Source organism: Musa acuminata, chromosome BXJ1-5 (assembly GCF_036884655.1).
Source record: "Musa acuminata AAA Group cultivar baxijiao chromosome BXJ1-5, Cavendish_Baxijiao_AAA, whole genome shotgun sequence".
In the NCBI taxonomy this organism is placed as follows: domain Eukaryota; kingdom Viridiplantae; phylum Streptophyta; class Magnoliopsida; order Zingiberales; family Musaceae; genus Musa; species Musa acuminata.
The window spans coordinates 44499761-44519252 of record NC_088331.1 but is presented as its reverse complement, the minus strand read 5'-3'; the positions used below and the strand labels follow the sequence as shown (position 1 = coordinate 44519252).

Below are 19492 nucleotides of genomic sequence, written 5' to 3'. Positions count from 1 at the left end.
CCTGATTCGGTCAGATCTGCATAAGCGGACGGATGGAATTGAGAAAGAAAAGTGCGATGGACGGTTAACGGAGACCCTTTATATTAAGATGCCTATGCAGGCACCCCTGCGTGGCATATGTACCAGGAGATGCTGGCCACGATGTATCCAGGACACGCGTCGCCATCGTGGCTCTCCATGCCCTAATCGGACGGACCAGCGCAGCAAACAGGTCCCAGCCAAAACTTTCCCAATCCCTCCTTACCCAACACGCCAAACCCATTTGGGCAACGCATCTACTTCTGCTTTCCTACTGCTGCCACTACTACGAGTCTAAATTGCTTCTGTGGACTTCCATCGTTCCTCCCAACCGACGCTGCTGTTCGCCTCTTCCTCCACCACCTCGGTGAGTTCTCCTCCCCCCCTCCCCCTCTTCTTCTTCCGGATCGCTCCATGTTCGTATGGGGTGAGCCGGTGACGGTTGTCGGTGCTCCTCGTACGCGTTCTTCGTTTATTTTGTGCTAACCTACTGCCTGGTGTTCGAGTCTTGGTAGATAGTTCGATCGTTGATATTTGCTTCGTCTTCAGAGTTCGTGTTTGTTTTCTTGATGTTTCTGTTGTCCTCTCTTCTAGAATGCGTTCTTTCCCTACGGTTCATGATGTTGTGCTTGCCTAAAATTTCTGATCGTCCCCGCTTCGCGCAACTAAGCCCTGTCCTGGTCGGACTGCCTGAGGATAAGCTCACTCTGTCTTTTCGTCTTCGATCATCTTGTTGTCGCTATATAGGGAGAGATTTAGTTAATGTTATGACTTGCGTACTTATTTTGGCATGATCTACGTCCGTCTGCTTACATTACTGTCACGGTAAATGCATCTCAGCGTGTTTTACGCGGCCATGCATGATTGGAAGACGTGATCTGGTGATCATCTGGGAGAACATGCTATTATTGCAAGATTAAGAGAATTTTTTTGAGTGGAAATTGTTGTGGATACATGTTTCGATAGCCTGTGACTTCACTTTGCTGCCCGATGATTCAAAGATGTTAAGATTAAGCAAGTTTTGAAGAGCATGCAGTTCAGATCGGAAAGAGATTGAGGAGAAAATATGGATAAGGGATGAGGTAAAGATTGGAACCGACTTCCTGATGCAATCTCAAACTCTTGGATCTGAACACAAGAAACCAAAGAGCGTGCTAAATCTTTAGATTGGCAGAGACCCCAGTCGTAGTTGCTGACTTTGGATATGTTATTGGTGTCTATTTACAAGTTTAAACATTAGAGTTACCTTTTTCTCTGTCATTAATTGCAGTATTTGAAGACACAGAAAAGGACAAAAATGCCTTTATATGTCATATTAACGCTAGTGTCATTAAAGTGCCAGATTGTTGTTTGGGACTAATGTTGGTGAAAGTGTCTGTGCAGTTAAATGAACTTTGTCTTTTCCTTTTCTCTCATTGTCATTCCTGATAATAATCGTATAACATTTGATATTGTTCGAGACACTTTGTGGTTAATCTTATCCTTTTCTCCAATTAACAACTCTTTTTTTGAAATCTGTGGCATCTGATTGCAAGTATAGCAAATCTTCCTTGCCATAGCATTTTCTATTTTGAATAGATTTTTTTTAATCTTTTATTATCCAATGTTACTTGTGAAGATATGCAGTTGAATAGATTTTTTTATTTTTCAATAACAACTTTCTTGTTTGTTTCTGAGCTGTGATGTCAGACATGGCTGCAGAAGCTGATGGGAGAGGCACCACAACTTTCCAGCATATTGCCCTCAATGAGCGCATACTTTCTTCTATGATGCGGAAGTCTGTTGCTGCTCACCCTTGGCATGATTTAGAAATAGGTCTGAACTACTACTTGTTATATTTTATTTACATTTTCATCTTACGCAAGTCAACTTATTATGTTTCAAAAATATTCATGATTTTGTAAATATTTGGTTTCACATCGTGGGCTTGGCACTTTTATCTTCATGTATATTCTTTTTGATATAGTTTGCATTTCTGAATTTTCTTGTAGAAGTTAAAACTTTTTAGTTTTTTCAGTTCATTCTAATTAAATATTTGTCTGGTTTATCTGACTGAATCATGCAGGTCCTGGAGCTCCTGCTGTTTTTAACTGTGTAAGTACATAAGGGAATGAAGAATAGTACAACCGTGAATCGAATGATATACATGTATTATGCTAATGGTTGTGGTATGGCTTCATTAGGCTTATCACACTTGTTTTTTTTTTTTTTCCTTTTTTACTGTTTAGTAGTATGTTAATGCTTTGTTGAGTTTTAGTATAATATAAGTTTATGTGTTTTTTCATTTAGCTTTTTTTCTTTATGCTCCACTTAGTTTTCTGTATCCTGTCTGAAAAATGCTGAGGATAGGCTAGTTCAATGGCACGTAATTGCATGACCGTCTTGCTTTAGGATTTTTTTACATATTGTTTGGGAGAGTAATTTCTGAACCATCTTGATTCAGAAGGAACTCCAGAGTTCTGGTATAGATGTAACAAATATTGGTGTGGTGACGCATTCAACTGGCTGATTTTTTTTTCTTCTTTTGTTATCACATGATATCATGTAAATGTTGCTTTCTCGTAGGGGTCAATTACCATATTTAGCTTAGTGGAGGTTTCACACCTTGATTTTGCAGTTCATAATACTTATTTAAATGAGTTGGATGATCAAATATCATTACAAAGCTCCAGAACACGGGAAGTGTTTAGTTTGACTTGAAACATACATGCCACTACCAATTCAGACCTTTGTTTCTGACTTAGGTATCCAGGAAAGCATTAAAAGAAATGCTCAAATTGAGCTTACCGAATTATACTTTCTACTTTTTTCTGGTCTATTGCTTTTGTTATGAGCAATTTTAATAATCAATATATGCATATTTGTGCTATTGTTAACTTTATGCTATCGTGGACTCATGGTCGTGTTAATTTACATATATATTATCATGATCTGTATAGTTTCGATGAAACATCAAATAGGCTGGTGCCCTTTGTCAACTTGGTTGCAGCCCAATAGTTATTCAATCTTCAGTTCTGAAGATTGCATATGGTTTTTGGATATCAGTTATTTTCAATCATCTTGCTTCACATGATAATGGCATATTGTTTCTACCTTAAAATACAAAATCTTCAAGAAGATAAGACATTCATCAACCAAGTAAATTCCAGTGTTTTGTTTATCCTAGCCCTAGGTGAACAAAATCATGGACAACTCTCTAGAAATTCATCAATATGGTCATACCTTTAGCAGTATTTGTGATATTGACACTGTTCTGTGACTTTTGTTTTGATATAATTATTTATTATATATCTTAATTGCTCCAGGTGGTTGAAATTGCAAGAGGAAGTAAGGTCAAGTATGAACTAGACAAGGCAAGTGGGCTTATCAAGGTATGTATTGTTGCTGACTTGTATTTCTCAGCCTTATATGACCTTAAGTCTATTAGCAGTCACTTTGTATTTCCTGTAGTCTTTTATAAGACATCCTTTGGTTTAGCTTGTGTTATATTTACTCAAACTGACTTTAGTATTACAAAGGTAAGCATATGGCATGTGAAAAGATACATATAGCCAATCCCAAATAGTTCAAGTGGTTGTTGTTGTAATTGGGTGATTGCCAAGTGATGCGCATTATTTACACTAAAGAATGGCCTCCGAAGAAAAAGAAAGGCAGGGATGATGTTACTTCAGGAAATAGAACCTCGGCAACAGAAGCATAGCCAGTGGGGATGATAGTGAAGAGTCTACGAATACTTGTGACCCCAGAAAGAAAATTTTAAGTGTAGTCTCAACTTTAAGATTATAGTCAAAATCCAAGGCATAGGGTCTAAAAGTGGACTAAGAACTACTTGATTGTGAAAGATATTATGAAGCTTTACCGAATAAGGAGCATGGCTCATGTTACAAGATTAGAATCATATGTCAAAGCAGTTGCCCATAGTGTTTTATTCCCTAGTTCATTTGAGAAGATATTGTGCTCAGATGCTTTTATACTAGTCATGCATAACGCTGAAGATTAGGAGTAACTGAGCACAGGATGCTCTCAAGAAAATGACTAGTTATATATGCTATTGCTATGAATTTAAAGAAGTATTGGAGACCGATAATATAAGGGCATATTTGAGTTACGATGATATCTATCAGGTTGATCGGGTTCTCTACTCTTCAGTGGTTTATCCACACAACTATGGTTTCATCCCTCGAACCCTCTGTGAGGATGGTGATCCCATGGATGTACTGGTACTGATGCAGGTATGTCCTATTTAGGATGCCAAATATTGTTTTCAACAATTTGAAGCTCTTCTGCAAATTTGAGCACCTAAGGTGATTGATTATACCCATTTATTTACAGGAGCAGGTGGTGCCTGGTTGTTTTCTGCGTGCTCGTGCTATTGGGTTGATGCCAATGATTGATCAGGTTAAGAACAGTTTCTTCCTCATTAACTACTTAGATATTACAATTGGGTCTATGTTTCTCTCATAGACAGTTTGTTGAGACATGGGTACATGTCTCGATCACATGCATGATTAAAAACAATATGGAGTAGTAAAGTGGAGATGGAATTCTCGGTATTCATACATGGTCTTTCTTCTTCTCTTTACTGGTCTTATTTGTGCTGGCAAAATACCAATACCAACTTAGTGTCCTAGGAAAATTTCAACTTCCAATACGGGCTTATGCCTCATAAAATGAAGCAAAGAGAAGATAATTGCAAACAAGAAGTACAAATGCAGCCTCAACGCAATCGAGAACGATCTCTAATCTTCTCTGTGCTTGATATTTCCTCAGGGGGAGAAGGATGACAAGATAATAGCTGTTTGTGCTGATGACCCTGAGTTTCGCCATTACAAGGACATCAATGATATGCCACCTCATCGTCTTGCAGAAATCCGCCGCTTCTTTGAAGACTGTATCCTCTCATTCTGCATTGTTTATTCCAAAAACTTTCCTCCAATCCATTCATTGACACTAGAATATGGATGAGAAATGGTATTTATCGGTGAGTTCTCAAAGCCACTTAACTCCTTCGGCAATAGACAAGAAGAACGAGAACAAGGAGGTTGCAGTAAATGACTTCCTGCCAGCTGAAGATGCCATCAAAGCAATTGAATACTCAATGTAAGTATGATGCCCTTGTGGTCACTCATTCAAGCTGCTGAACTTAATTTTCCATCTATTCTGTTCAGCATTCATTAATGCCAGAGGCCTTCTTTTATCATAAAATTATGCGTGCAGGGATCTCTATGCTTCCTATATCATTGAGAGCTTGAGGCAGTAAGACATTACCGGAATGGGGGAAGTATTAGACTATAACAAGAAAACAAATCTTGCTTGACAACACAAATGTTGTCTTAATTGATGTATAATGTATCCTAAGACACTATGCCTTGTGCAGATTTGCCCATGATCTAGTTTTCCTGTAGTGTCAGGTAGATACTTGGTTTATATCTTGCAGCGCCGCTTAAGACTCTTTGTATGTTCTTCATGTGTGCTGCCGCTTGTTTGATCCCAAGGTACGCTTTTTTGCTTAATGGGGTTTGATGTTGTATTACTAATATTTATAGATTTAAAGCAAATCTGCTTGAATTATTATTATTGTGGTCAGCATTATTTTGTTTGTTTCCATCATCTCTATCTAATACATGTTGTGTAGTCTGCTCAGAAGCGTTTAGAGACTAAATATCTTATGAAATGTCTTATTTGATCACAGAATCGAAACTAAGCATGCTTGATGATTTTTCTTCTTTTTTTTCTAATTTATAGTCTAGAAACAAGATGCTTTAAGAAAACCTAGTCATGAACGCACTTTCAAGTGGGGGTAATAAAGACTGCAGCAGCTCTGAATCCACAACATGCCCCAAAGAAGAGGATTCACGATACGTTTTCTTACAAGTGATATCACATATTAGTGACCCTCATCGATTGAGTTTATCAGTCTGACTTTATTCGAATTTGATCCACATTAAGATGCTTGATGTACAGAGCTCTTGATGTGATCAAAGCCTACAGTGTTGATCAATTTGACTTGATTCGAGCTTGATCCACATTAAGTGGCTTGATGTGATCCAAACCTAAGGTGTTGATCTGTTTGACTCGATTCAAACTTAATCTACATTAAGAGGCTTGATTTACGAAGCCTTGGATATAATCTACATAAAGTGAATGTTCCCGTATCAGCAAGTATCAGATGCATAACAGTGCTATCGGTTGATGATTCCAAACCAAGCATCTACATAACATCGTGACACCAAGGAAAAGAAAGCAAATACAACATACATCTGATCACTCGACAAAATATCTCTTCTTTGAATCAGTGAGTGAGGTGTAACAGATGCATTTCTCGGATGTCACTGTCGAGGGCATCCAATAAATTAAAATTCGACGTGATACATTTAATTCCAATTAAGTGGAAGTAAATGAAGTACACAAACAAGATAATAGTGCATTTGCAAGCAAAGCTTTGTTTGAAGACTAAAGCCCATCAAACAACTTCACGAAATCTTCGAGTGTCTCCCCATGCCTAATTTTCACTACAGAACCTTTGTCCACCTATAGAACAATCGGTAAGGAGACGGACAATCACATCTGCTTATATCTAATGAAGTGATACAGAAATGAGATTGCAGCAATTAGTAAAGGGCAAAATGAAGCTCATACCCAATATTCTGGTGGTCGCATTTTGAGGTTATATGTTGAGGCCATGCTCATGCAGTACGCACCAGCATCGTGGACAACTAAACCAGCTCCCTGGGAATTGAATTCCATTTCAGCAATGACAGTTAGTGAAGGACAGACAACTAGCAGAAGAAGATTTGAGAAAGAATCGGACCTTAGCTGGTGTTGGAAGCTCTCTGTCCTTCCCAAGAAAGTCTGCAGATTCACATACAGGCCCCACGACATCATAGGTCGAAACTTTAGTGTCGGCAAGAGGAGGAGAAACCAGTTCTATGTGCTGAAACATGACATCAACGATACAAGTTATGAACCAGGAATAGAACAGGGTGTTGCATCTCAAATAGCTATTTATTCATTCTCCAGGTGTGAGTTACAAAAGTGATAAAAAGCTTACCACTTCAGTGATACAGGTTATGTTAACGTTCGTAATGGTTATTTCATCATGGTCTTAATTGTACATCAAAAAACAAAATTCTTCTTTGCATCAGATAAAAAATAGACAATAGAGGAAAAAAGGGTACCTTCAAGTTTGGATGGAATTTAAAAAAAAAAAAGAGATTAAAGGTATACTAGAATATAAGGCTAGAACAACGCATCAAAAAATATGCTCCAGGAAACCTTCACAAAAGGGTGCACGGATGTGTAACATTGAGTATATGAGATGGGAAAAGGAGAATGGCATGAACAATGCTTCATCAAGTGATTAGAAAATGTGCATGCTTATCAGGAAATAAGAGGTTGAAAAATGACAAGAGTTATGAAGGATTAAAAATCATATATGGAAGAGGAAAAGGCATTGTGAAAGCTTTCGTTGACAACCCAGCTTATAGCAAGCAATAATAAACATTTAATGTAATAAAGCCAAAATGCTTGAAAACTGCATACAGATAAAAGCTTTCTCAATGCAATATACCATTTTTTGGACTAAGCAGAGAACAATAGAAGAACTCTGCTGAAAAGCCTATCGAATAAATTAGAAAACTGATTATGATTTGACAAAGAACTTTACATAGGCTTTTTGCATCAGTTACCTGATATGCTCCATAGAGACTGGGCCGGATGAGCTCTGCCATGCTGCCGTCAATCACTATAAATTTTTTTGTGCCATTAGTTTTAACACCAGTCACCCTATTAACTAAGCAGCAAGTATTGGCAATAAGCGATCTCCCAGGTTCAATGATGAGAGTAAGATCTCGAGAAAGAACCAATTCTCTCACCTACAATATACAACTACAGTTAGTACAAAAACAAAATGAGTAGAGAACTGTAGGCAGTGATAGTCGAGACATTGTAAGAACTGGAGTATAACAAAGGAGGAGAGGTCTCAGATAGCACATAAGAAAATTCTGGCACCAAGACCGAAATGTTATCGTGAGTAAGCACTCTTCACATCAAGACAAAAGGGTAAAAAGAAATTACATGTACAAATACCAGCTATACAAATCAAAACTCACTTGTATGGCAGTAAATATTATACTGGAACAGGTGAAAAATTGACGTGTTTTGAAAGAGAGTTTATATGTATTTAGCTTACAGTGTTTATGAGATCCATCGGTGTTGGAAGAACTGCGCCTGTATGATGGTAATCAATTCCTAGACCACCTCCAATATTCAAATACTCCACCTGGAAACCTTGTGCCCGAATTTGGTCAATGAAATTTACCATCAGAATTGCAGCATCTCTGAATATATCCACCTAACACAGACAATGGTAAAACCTTAGACTACATGACTATGAATAATAAATGTGACACAGGTTACAGGTTGCAAAGGAGTAACCTTACCGTCATACAAAGACCTGCTCTCATATTTTGGAACAATACATCTAAAATTTCAGCAACTGTCTAAAAAGCGGCACCAACATGGGTACAGATACTAGCATTTGAAACCTTGGTACTAGGCTCTTCTTAAATATCAAAACATAACCTATTCAATCAAGAAGAAATGCAGAATGAAAAAGGTAATGCCAGGTTTATCATTTTGATAACTGTCACCAGCTCTATATATACAAAAATTTCTCACAGTTAAACAATCAATAGTTACAAAGCAGCAACCATATCAGTGTTGCATATAAAAAAATTGCAAGTTGTTCTACGAGGCTCCCATGCCATAGCCCAGGGCTTATCCTCTCTCCCTGATGTTGCATCTATACATTAATAATGAGAAAAGCATGATAACATAGTTAATGAAAAGAACATATAACTACCTTTGTGATAGTCGACCCGAGATGACAATGGACTCCTACAAGATTGATTTCACTTGAATATGTCTTGACAGCATCAAGAAACCACTGAAGTTTTTCATTTCGGATACCAAATTTGGATGTCTTATTTCCAGTGGCAACATAAGGATGCACCTATATGGAAATGGCAAATAGAAGATCTTTGAGCACCAAAGTAATCCAAGACTATTGCACAGTAACACAAGTGAAACAGCAATGATACAACCTAATGATTTGCAAAGTTGAAAGGAACAATCTCATCCATAATTATAATATATAAGATAAAAGGAAAGTGATAAAAATGATATCCAAGAAAAAAACCTCAAGGTGCTAATTCATTTGCCTTTAAAAGTGCTAGAATATAACTTGATTCACCCATTCAACAAGTTGTAAACTATTTGGTTCAATATCTTAGTTTTTCGACCATGCATTTATTGTAAACAAAATAAATCATCAAGAAACTAACATATTTGTGAATGAACCTAAAGTAGTAAAGAATGTAATTGAAACTGTATATTACTGCATCTAAGTGGCATGAGACATATACAAGAACTAAATGTACTGCAAATATTACATGGTCAAGCATACAGTACACTAAGGCTTATGTATAAGCATTTGTCATTTTATTCTGGAGACATCAATAACGAGAACAAAAAAGAAAAGGTGTAAAAGTATGGATGGATATATGCTAAAGAAGAAGGCAGAGTGAAGATGGACAAGTTGAAGAGAATAAGAATTAAGGAAAGGTCAATGACTTAAAATGGACAGAAGGGTTCAAAAAGTACGATCAACATACAATTTCAAGAGAAGTGGGTGATAGAACGAACCCACACAATTATCTAGTTCTCACAGGTTAACAAAAGAGCAAATCCTGGACATGCACACACACATACATACACACAGAGTGAGAGAGTACTTCATGTCTGAAAAGAGTATAATAAGATGAAGGTTCTCTCCTGAAAATATAAATTTTAGGAGTATAATAAGTATAATCCTGGACATAACTCCTAGCATGCTTGGTGAATGCATCATGATAAGTTTTATCATATTCCTCATCATAGATGGGGTCATTTTCTGGTTCAAAATCATAGAAAGAATGGCAGCAAACAACATTGTAAAGACCTGCTTTTACAATGTTAAGAACTTAAAATGGTAGGTCACAGCATAACATTAGCAAATCTAGAGCAAAACTCAGAGGTTGAATGTGTAGGTAAAGAAGCCCAACTGCACTGTGATGCAAAATACAATCAAAGAAAGTGGAGGGAAATATCACGAGAATATTGACATGATTTGGGACATTATGGCTTCTTGTTGTTGTTGTTGTTGTTGTATAACATTGACATGACATTCCAAGCCTTGAATGGCACATCAATTTGTCAAAGAGAACCAAATATCATGAGAAGATAAAAGAAGGTTCAATAGATGTGTGCTTACAGGTGTTTGTGGATATTAGGTGTGCGAGCTTAGAAAAATCAGCAAACCAATGCATTTGATAGGATGATGCTAGCATAGTCTTACATGCAGACCAAAGCAATCAAATAATTAAATGTTTACAAAGAAAATGACTTCATAACATCTAACAGTATCATATCATAACCACCATACCTGTGGATCTACATCTGGATTAATCCTGAGTAGAACAGGCACTCTCTTTCCCACAACTCTTGCTGCAGTCACAATGTTTTCCAAATCAAACTCACTGTCCACGTTCACAAAAACTCCTTTTTCAGCAGCTAAAACAAGATCATCCAACAGCTTCCCATTTCCATTGAATATACACCTGATATTCAAAATACCAACTAAGCATCAAGCTAACATGGATTGATCAACCTCCCATGAATCATAAAAAAGAAAAGATATTTATGCACAAAATTAAGAAATTGATTGAATCGTCTAAAACAAAAAACTATAACGTGACTAAAAAGCTATAAAAAGGTTTATATAATCCTAATCTATAGTATATATCCCACCTAATAAGAGCAGTTGCTTATTCAAAATGCAAACAATGCATGAAGAACCCTTATGGTTGGCATGGTTGCATTACAAGCAATGAGTCCAATTAGTATAGACATGACCAAATTACAACTGCATAAGAAAACCCTACCGACCATCCACATGAAAGCCATAAAAAATAGTAGCATATATAAAATGAAGCTTTTCACAGTGTGTATGTGTGTGTATATATATATATATATATATATATATATATATATATATATATATATATATATATATATATATATATATAGAGAGAGAGAGAGAGAGAGAGAGAGAGAGAGGAGAGGAGACAAAGCATTTACTCTGGTGCAAGACCTGGTCCTAGGGCGTGTAGACTTATGACGCATGAACTGAGATGCAACACAGTAAAGCAACCCACATAAGCAGGCAAAGACTGATACCAAACAGATCCACTGCACCCATGATCTGCATGTTCAGTGATGTGCGCAGTAGTACAGCTACTTCTAATGGAGTCAGTGGCACATAGCAACAAGCACAAACCCATAAAGTTCACGCTTTTCAACTAACTCTCCGCCTAAATTGTGAAACAGCCTATTCCTAGATACCCAAATCTTCCTCTCCTTCTAAAATCCATGAATGATAGCCTCATTCTGTACATCAACAATATAGGAAACAACTCCACTTCCAAGAATTTGAAGAATACACGAGAATTTCACCTGGCAGGATCAAATCCGGCTCGCAAGGCGAGCCTGAGCTCGTTGCCGCTGACGAGCACAGCGCCACAACCCAAGTCTTTGAGGTGCTCCAAGATCTTGAGATTGTTATTAGCCTTGATGGCGTACCCGACGACGGACCTCAAGCCCTGGAGGGCCTCCTTGTACGCCTCGAAGTTCCTCGTAATCTGATCCTTACTATAGAGGTAAAAGGGGCTCCACTCCACCGCCTCCATGACATCCCGGACGCGGACGCCCTCGCAGTAAAGGAACCCATCCTCGCCCTTGGAGAAGCAATGCAAGAAGTCGGTTGCCGCCTCCGGGAAGGCGGCAGCGGCAGCGGCAGCAGAAGAGGAGGAGGCGGCGGCGGCGGCGCGGGGAACTCGGGAGGCGATCGCCCTCAAAGATAGAGTTGTCGAACGGACGATGCTTCGGAATCGGAGAGAGGGATTGGGGGAGAGGAAGGAGGAGATATCGGGATTTCGAGGGATTTGGGGGGAAAGCGGAGGGCGGGAGAGGAGTTGAGCCGCCGCCATCGTGCGTCGCCTGCGATTCGCAGAGGCTGTCAACCTATTCGAACTGTGGTGAAAAGAGTGGGAAGCCACGTACTGTCACTTTAAAACCGTTCATCTCTCTCTTCGCTTTGATCTCAGCCGTCCATATTGTTAAATAAAAAATTAAAATTTGTATTACTAGACCACGTGGACGATTGTGATTAGTGCAGGAAACGAGATGAACGGTTCTAAAGAGACCTTTCAGGTTATATTTAGTTACATATAATAAAATTAATAATTTCTTGTATTAATCCCTTTAAATAAAAGCATAATATATATATATATATATAATTACATAATTTAAATTAAAATTGCTATTTTATGATTGACTTATGAGTATAATGAAACCAAAACTTCAATTAATATTAACAATCATCAAAATTGATGATGCAGTTATTGTCAATTCCAAATCTTCAGCTCTCTTTAATTATTTGTGTATTTTTTAAAATTATTTTTTACCTTGAAAGTATGCTGAAGGGAGAATTAAAGGTAAAAGATACTGAGAATAATAAAGATATTTCCATTATTTTAAACCATATTGTGAGCCACAATGAATCAGAAAAATGCTGATGGAAGTGACATATGTGAAGGATTTAATTACTTGAAGATAAATACACAATATATAACAAAGCCTATATATTGTATGACAGACACCACATGACATTTAGGAGTGTATGACATTTGGAATGCATGCATACTCCAATTCCTAATTAAGCCTCATGAGGAAATCCATCCCATCATCGTTTTGAGTCTTCCGATATCCTACAAAGATATTTTTAACTATAATAAGAAGGGTGGAGGTTACTTTGTCGGGACGCGCAATCTATATAAAGATATCGGTCAACCGTTGGAACGGTTAAGCGTGTCGACGGACGGATCCCATTGCCTTCCGGCCAAGAGAGAGAGTCCGTCAACAGCGGTAGGCAGACGTCTCTGCGTCTTCGTCGGAACACAACCAGCAATGTGAGCGTTGATGTCGTCGTGTGTTCCCTCACCTCAGCCCCCGCCCCCAACATATAAACTGTCCCCACCACCTCCCCCCCAACTTCCATCGGTCCATCAATCTATGTGATCTAATTATTGGTCTCCGAGGTAACGCTTCCTTTCTCCTTTCCCTTCGGCTCTTCTTTTCTCGCCATCTCCTGCATTCCGCTCATCCTCCTCTTCTTTCCATTCTTTGATTGGGTGCAAAAGGCAAGAGAAAAAAGAGAAATCTTGTAAAAAGAATGTCTTTGATTATTACGCTCTGTGATTTTGCTGAGGCATCTCTTGATCTAATTAGCTCGAGTTGATGTGCTATCTTGGCCATTCTCTGTGGTTCTGAACGATATCCAAGGAAACCCCCTTTTGGACAGCAGCACACAAGTTACATTTGGTTTTGTGCTGTTTTGGATGGATTCTTGTGCTTGGTTCTGTAGCTGATCTTGCCTCCATAAGCTTATTTATGAGTTTTTGATGTTATATTTTATTTTAGTTGTTTGATTCTCATTGTTTTTTATGAAACTCTTTGAAGCAATTAGATCTCAAAGCTCCTACTTTTGCTGTTGCATTTTGTGAACAATTCAGTTTCCTTTCTTTATTTTCTTCTTGTCCCCCTTTTCTATTTGATTGCCTTTCATTTGAAATATCTCAAAAGGAATCCCTCTTTTGGAAGCCCTTTGTTGTTTATTGTCGATGACAAAGATTTGCTTTTGTGATGCTTGGAGAGGTATCCTTGATATCAATCAAATCTTAACACTGTACTCCTTTGTTGTCTTTAACCAGGTCCAGCTTTCAAGTATCAAACATGTGTGAAGTCATGGCCGGACCTCTTGACCATTTTCCCAAACATGGTATGTAGAAGATATGATCTTTCCCTCTCCTGTTTTTATGATTAGTTCAGGTTTGTTCATCATGGTCAGCAAGGCATCAGAAGTTCTGCATTCTGCCAAGCTCCTCCATTCATGTTGAGATTCAATAACTGATACACTTGAATGGATTTTGTCATGGACAACTGCATTTTGGTTTTCCTAGTTGGGAGTAGCTGTTCTTCAAAGATACATTGTCAATTCCATGACATTTGGAATTTTCCATATAAAGTGCTAGGGATATGGTCAACTCACATCAGCAACAAAGCATAGTAGAGTGTGTCAATGAAGAACTTTCATGTTTTTCCTTTTTCTTTTTTCTTTTTTTTTTGCTTTGCTTTGTTTTGGGAAACCCAATTATGTAACAATGATTTCTATCATATGACATGCTCCATAGGTCAACCTATTATTTTGAATAGTCAATGACACACGACAAACATTTAAACAAAGAATTAAAATTGGGTGATAATTACATACTGTTTTTTCTCTTTATCGATAGTTGGTTCATTTCTGATAATTTGTCACATGGTGGTATCTGTTCTCAGGTCTTGATGGTCTCTATGAAGAAAAGAGAGACATAAAATTCGACATTGAGAATTCTGAGGATGACAGGAAAACTAGGATTGGATCAATAAAAAAGAAGGCAATCGATGCTTCTGCAAAGCTCAGGAATTCTTTGAACAAAAGGGGCAGAAGAAGTAGCAAAGTCATGTCTGTTTCCATTGAGGACGTGCGTGATGCAGAGGAAATGCAGGCTGTTGATGCATTCCGTCAGATTCTTATTCTGGAAGAACTGCTGCCTTCTAGGCATGATGACTATCATATGATGCTGAGGTTGTTATCAATTACATCCTACTTATTTGACACATAGGCTATGAATCATGCTTCAAATTGTTTCATGCATTCGGAAACATAATTTGAAGTAAAATGCAGTAACTTCAGAGGCTGCCTCATCGAGTTTAATCAATAGTTTGACATATCTATGATGCAGATTCCTTAAGGCCAGGAAATTTGACATCGAGAAAGCAAAGCAAATGTGGGCAGATATGCTCCAATGGAGGAAGGATTTTGGAGCTGACACAATTTTGGAGGTAACTTTTTTTGTTTTCCAGTTATGTCACTGAAATCTTGGACCCGATAATAGTGAAGAGTTTAATGTTTTCTTACTGATTGATAAATACTTTTTTATGCATCCCACATCGTTGAGCTTTGTTAGTTGGTACAACTCCTTTAATTATGAATTCTTTCTGCAAAACACCATCTTCAGAAAGAAAAATATATGGTTACAGATGACTAAATATGTAGTACACTGCTTGGTAGATGGGGAGACATATCTGGACGCCTAATTTCATGAAAAAAAAGAAGAAAGAAGAGTAGAAGAATGAATTAAAAGTCATTTTTGCATTCGAAGATTCCATCTAAAAGAGATTTTTAATATAATATCTTCTTCTAGTCAAGGGTACTCAAGAAGCCTAGTAAAACAATGTTGGACAATAAAGCATAATGTTCATCTTTTAGATTGTTACCGACTGTTCATCGGTTACCAGTCCATATGCTTATATGTTATAACCTATCTGCTAGGAATTTGAATTCAAAGAACTTGATCAAGTCATGGAATACTACCCACAAGGTCATCATGGAGTAGATAAGGAAGGCAGGCCTGTCTACATTGAGAGATTAGGCCAAGTCGATGCCAACAAGATGATGCAAGTCACAACCATGGATCGGTATATCAAATACCATGTGAAGGAGTTTGAGAGGAGTTTTGATGTCAAGTTTCCTGCTTGCTCAATTGCAGCAAAACGCCACATCGACCAGAGCACAACTATCATTGACGTTCAAGGAGTGGTATGTATGCGCAAGATGGCTGTTTTCATCTTTTCAAATTTATGAAAACCTCCTTTTAAATATATCATAAGCAGCTCAAGTTATGTTCAGCAAGAATTACAATAAAGATGAGTTATTTTGAACCTCTGCATGATAAATCAGAGGATATTTCCTAGTATATCAGGAAGTATTATGACTTGTTTCTTCTCTTTTCCTCTCAACTAATGTGTATGCCATGAGACTGAATGTTAGGGCTGTAAACAATTCAATAAAGTTGCAAGAGATTTAATAAGCCGTATTCAAAAAGTTGATGGTGACAATTATCCTGAGGTACCTTTCTCACTCAAGCAACATGAATTCTGTGCTTCCAATTATGCTACTGATGGCATTTTCAATGATCACGCAATGTAACTGTTTCCCATGTCACAGACCTTGTGCCGCATGTTCATCATCAATGCAGGCCAGGGATTTAGATTGCTTTGGAGCACTGTAAAGTCCTTCCTTGACCCAAAGACCACCGCAAAAATCAACGTAAGCTTTTGATCTCTATCATAAATTGCACACAACATAAGGACTCAAAAATCTGATAAGAACTTCCTTCAGGTTCTTGGAAACAAGTACCAGAGCAAGTTGCTTGAAGTGATTGATGCCAGGTATCTTCCCATAGCTAAAGGCTAGAGTTTTTCTTTCTTGTTTGGACATTCCTTATCGATGTCAGAAGATAATGACCAACTTTGCTGTAGAAAAGTGAAAAAAAAAATACATGGTGAAAAAAAAAGAACCATGAATAAATTATCGGGCTTGATCTTAATTGTTTTCATGGTTTTACAAGTGAATTGCCTGAGTTCCTTGGTGGCACATGCAACTGCGAAGGAGGTTGTCTTCGATCAGATAAAGGCCCATGGAAGGATCCTGAGATCATGAAGGTATTGCATTAATTTTGTGCTTAAGATTTTGCATGTGATCTTTGATATGATTTTATACTTAAAATTTTGCACGTAACCTTTGATATGATTTCCCTCAAAGATCAATGTGCAAATTTTGATACTTTGACCTATACAGATGGTTCAAAATGGAGCTGGAAGCTGCGGAAGGCAACAGCCGACTGCTAATGCTGAGGAAAAAACAATTTCTGAAGATGAAATAGTGTATCCAAAGGTAATAATTAATCATATTTTCCTCCTGTGCTTCTATATTGATAAGTAGATAAGATTTCCTCAAGGCAGTTGAGGAAATCTCTAAACAGTTGAGAAAAATCCTCCATGCTGAATGTGTATAACCTCCCTGCTGAGTGTGTATAAATAGCTATCAAGAGCTCACTATCAAGATGAATGAGCCAATTACATCTTATACATTTCATAGTTCCTTCTACAATTTCTATCTTTCTATCTTCTTCGCTTAATTCTTATCATATATAATTTTGCTAATGAGTTTGTGTTCATTGGAACTTCATAATACACACTACTAATCAATTTTTTTCCCAATGTTAAGAGGCAAGAGTCTTACTGCGGGGTAAGAGTCTTTGCTGCAGATAATGTTTCTTCCAAGATTTCAAGGAGTCATATAGTACACCCACAACCATCACCTGTTCATGAAGAATTAGATATTCCAGATTGCAAGGTAATTTCTAGTTGGGGATAATTATCACTAAAAAATCTACATTAGGCTCTGCAACTCCAAAAAAAACAAAAAACAAAAAACTCTTAGTTGGATCTTTACCTGAGCTTTGCTGTTTTCATTTCATTTCTTTCACCACTGAGATCGGTTCCTGAGTTAGTCGAAGGTTTGATTATAATTATGGTTTTTATCAACTATGTCATATTGAGTTTTCACTATGATTTATTCATCATTGTTCAAAGACTCAACTGCGAGCAGAAGAAATATGTTGACAGAAACTTTATCTTGATTGTTTTGTTTAACAAGCATATTTGGAATTTCTAACATGGAGCAACTCATTCTTCCTGGTTGTTTTCACATTGATTTAGCGAGGAAGTCTAGCTAATTATATGGTTCTGCATGAACAAGAATGATACATCTGTTATAAACCACCTTTGAACTCTGAAGCATTACGGAAAAGTAGAGCATCAGACTCTAAGAAGCGATTCTGCCTTCTGTCAAACCCATAAGATTACTGAATTGATCATTCAATTATTACATTCTTGTATTAAAGATTTCCCAAGTTCAGCTACACAAAAAAACCAGAAATTACAAATGAGTCAACTTCAAGCACTGTTACATTTGAACACTCAAATCTTCTCATAAGAATTTGCATGTCCAGGCTGCAGATAAGAAATTCCCCACACCATATTCATATGGTGATTATCTTCCAATCATCGACAAGGCTGTGGATTCTTGCTGGAACAAAGAAATCCCAGATGAGAAGCTTGCCATCTCTAAAGGTCCATATCATTCTTAGCTGATATGCATATACTTTGAGAACATTGAGGTACTGATGATCTACAATTCATCACAGGTGCCTGCAATCCATCTGAAATTTACAGGGGTCCGGATGGATTCAACAACAACATCTTTGGAGGAGTTGTGGCCTTTGTCATGGGAGTTTTCACCGTGCTCCGTGTCAGCCGTGGCATGCCAAAGAAGGTTGCTGATTCAGATATTGGCTGTGCAAAGCTTGTTGAGCCTGCAGCACCAACTGTCCCAGCTGCTGAGTTTTCAAGCGCACTGAAGCGCCTCGGCAACCTTGAAGAGAAGGTGAGCATCCTCAGCAAGAAGCCTCCACAGATGCCATCTGAGAAAGAAGAGATATTGAATGCTGCTGTGAAGCGTGTGGATGCTTTGGAAACAGAGCTTGCAGCAACAAAGAAGGTAAGAACCTGAGAAGCATCAAATATAGTTATTCTTTTAGCTGACAGTACAAAACACAGGTACAAAAAAACATATGCAGATGTCTGTGGATACACATTGATCATATTCATTGTTTTAAGTCTAAGAATAATTCTGAAACACTTCATAGATCAGTTTCCAATGACCCAAGGTTGTGAACACCATATAAAACTCAAGATCATCCAAACAACATTTGATATTTCTGTGACCAAAAAGAGTTTTTTTAACTAAGGTTTTTTCTAGCCTACCATGAAGCTAAGAATTTGAATGTATCCCCTCAATCATTCTTTAATGCTGCTACGATCTGAGGCTATAGCAAATTAAAGCCCTCCAACCTCCTTTTATGCCGAAAAAGGATCCTCTAAAAATGTAGAAACTATGGTGCATTTACTTGAGGCTCAATAGTTTAGTGATGTTTTGCAGGCTCTGGAGGATGCTTTAGTGCGACAGGGGGAGTTTCTTGCTTATATTGAGAAGAAGAAGAAGAAGAAGAACAAGTTGGTAAGTTATCTTAAGTTTTCATTTAATTTCTTTCTTGAAATCTTCTAAGCAGGGTAAAAACAACTACTCTGATTCCTATTGCAATTACTAGCTACAGGACATTTCAATTGTCATTTGAGGTTTTAGCTTAAAACACTATCCCCTCTCTCTCTCTCTCTTTCTTGACATGCTTTCTTGTTTCAAATGCAGAATCCATTCAACTGGTAATTAAATTGGCAAAGGTTCCCCTCAACATATACAACTGGGTGTCCTCCTTTGTTTTGTGTTTGCTAGACTGATCCAAAGTTTCAAATGAATATGTATAAACCACTATTCTTTTGTAGACTGATCCAATTCAAATGTTTGAGATGA

General features: G+C 37.6%; 3 protein-coding genes across 3 annotated transcripts; 2 read left to right on the top strand and 1 right to left on the bottom strand.

Moving 5' to 3' along the window:
- Positions 1 to 226: 226 nt before the first annotated feature.
- LOC103985405 (soluble inorganic pyrophosphatase) lies at positions 227 to 5604 on the top strand. The gene is made up of 9 exons (XM_009403084.3): positions 227 to 385; positions 1708 to 1833; positions 2084 to 2112; positions 3324 to 3389; positions 4143 to 4250; positions 4351 to 4416; positions 4789 to 4909; positions 5037 to 5118; positions 5236 to 5604. The coding sequence occupies exons 2-9, from the start codon at positions 1710 to 1712 to the stop codon at positions 5276 to 5278; spliced, it is 639 nt and encodes a 212-aa protein (XP_009401359.2). The 5' UTR covers positions 227 to 385; positions 1708 to 1709; the 3' UTR covers positions 5279 to 5604.
- Positions 5605 to 6279: 675 nt separating this feature from the next.
- On the bottom strand, positions 6280 to 12157 carry LOC103985406 (probable diaminopimelate decarboxylase, chloroplastic). Its single transcript, XM_009403086.3, has 8 exons — positions 11572 to 12157; positions 10502 to 10676; positions 8882 to 9031; positions 8210 to 8371; positions 7707 to 7892; positions 6830 to 6952; positions 6658 to 6747; positions 6280 to 6549 (listed from the first exon to the last, which is right to left on the bottom strand). Exons 1-8 carry the CDS (start codon positions 12102 to 12104, stop codon positions 6472 to 6474), a joined length of 1497 nt encoding a protein of 498 aa, XP_009401361.2. The 5' UTR covers positions 12105 to 12157; the 3' UTR covers positions 6280 to 6471.
- Positions 12158 to 13004: 847 nt separating this feature from the next.
- Positions 13005 to 19468, top strand: LOC135674480 (phosphatidylinositol/phosphatidylcholine transfer protein SFH3-like). The gene is made up of 15 exons (XM_065184384.1): positions 13005 to 13214; positions 13887 to 13954; positions 14515 to 14803; positions 14961 to 15060; positions 15551 to 15817; positions 16049 to 16126; positions 16226 to 16327; positions 16400 to 16449; positions 16629 to 16722; positions 16859 to 16954; positions 17288 to 17416; positions 18075 to 18195; positions 18270 to 18622; positions 19064 to 19141; positions 19331 to 19468. The coding sequence occupies exons 2-15, from the start codon at positions 13909 to 13911 to the stop codon at positions 19346 to 19348; spliced, it is 1821 nt and encodes a 606-aa protein (XP_065040456.1). The 5' UTR covers positions 13005 to 13214; positions 13887 to 13908; the 3' UTR covers positions 19349 to 19468.
- The last annotated feature ends 24 nt before the right edge of the window (positions 19469 to 19492 follow it).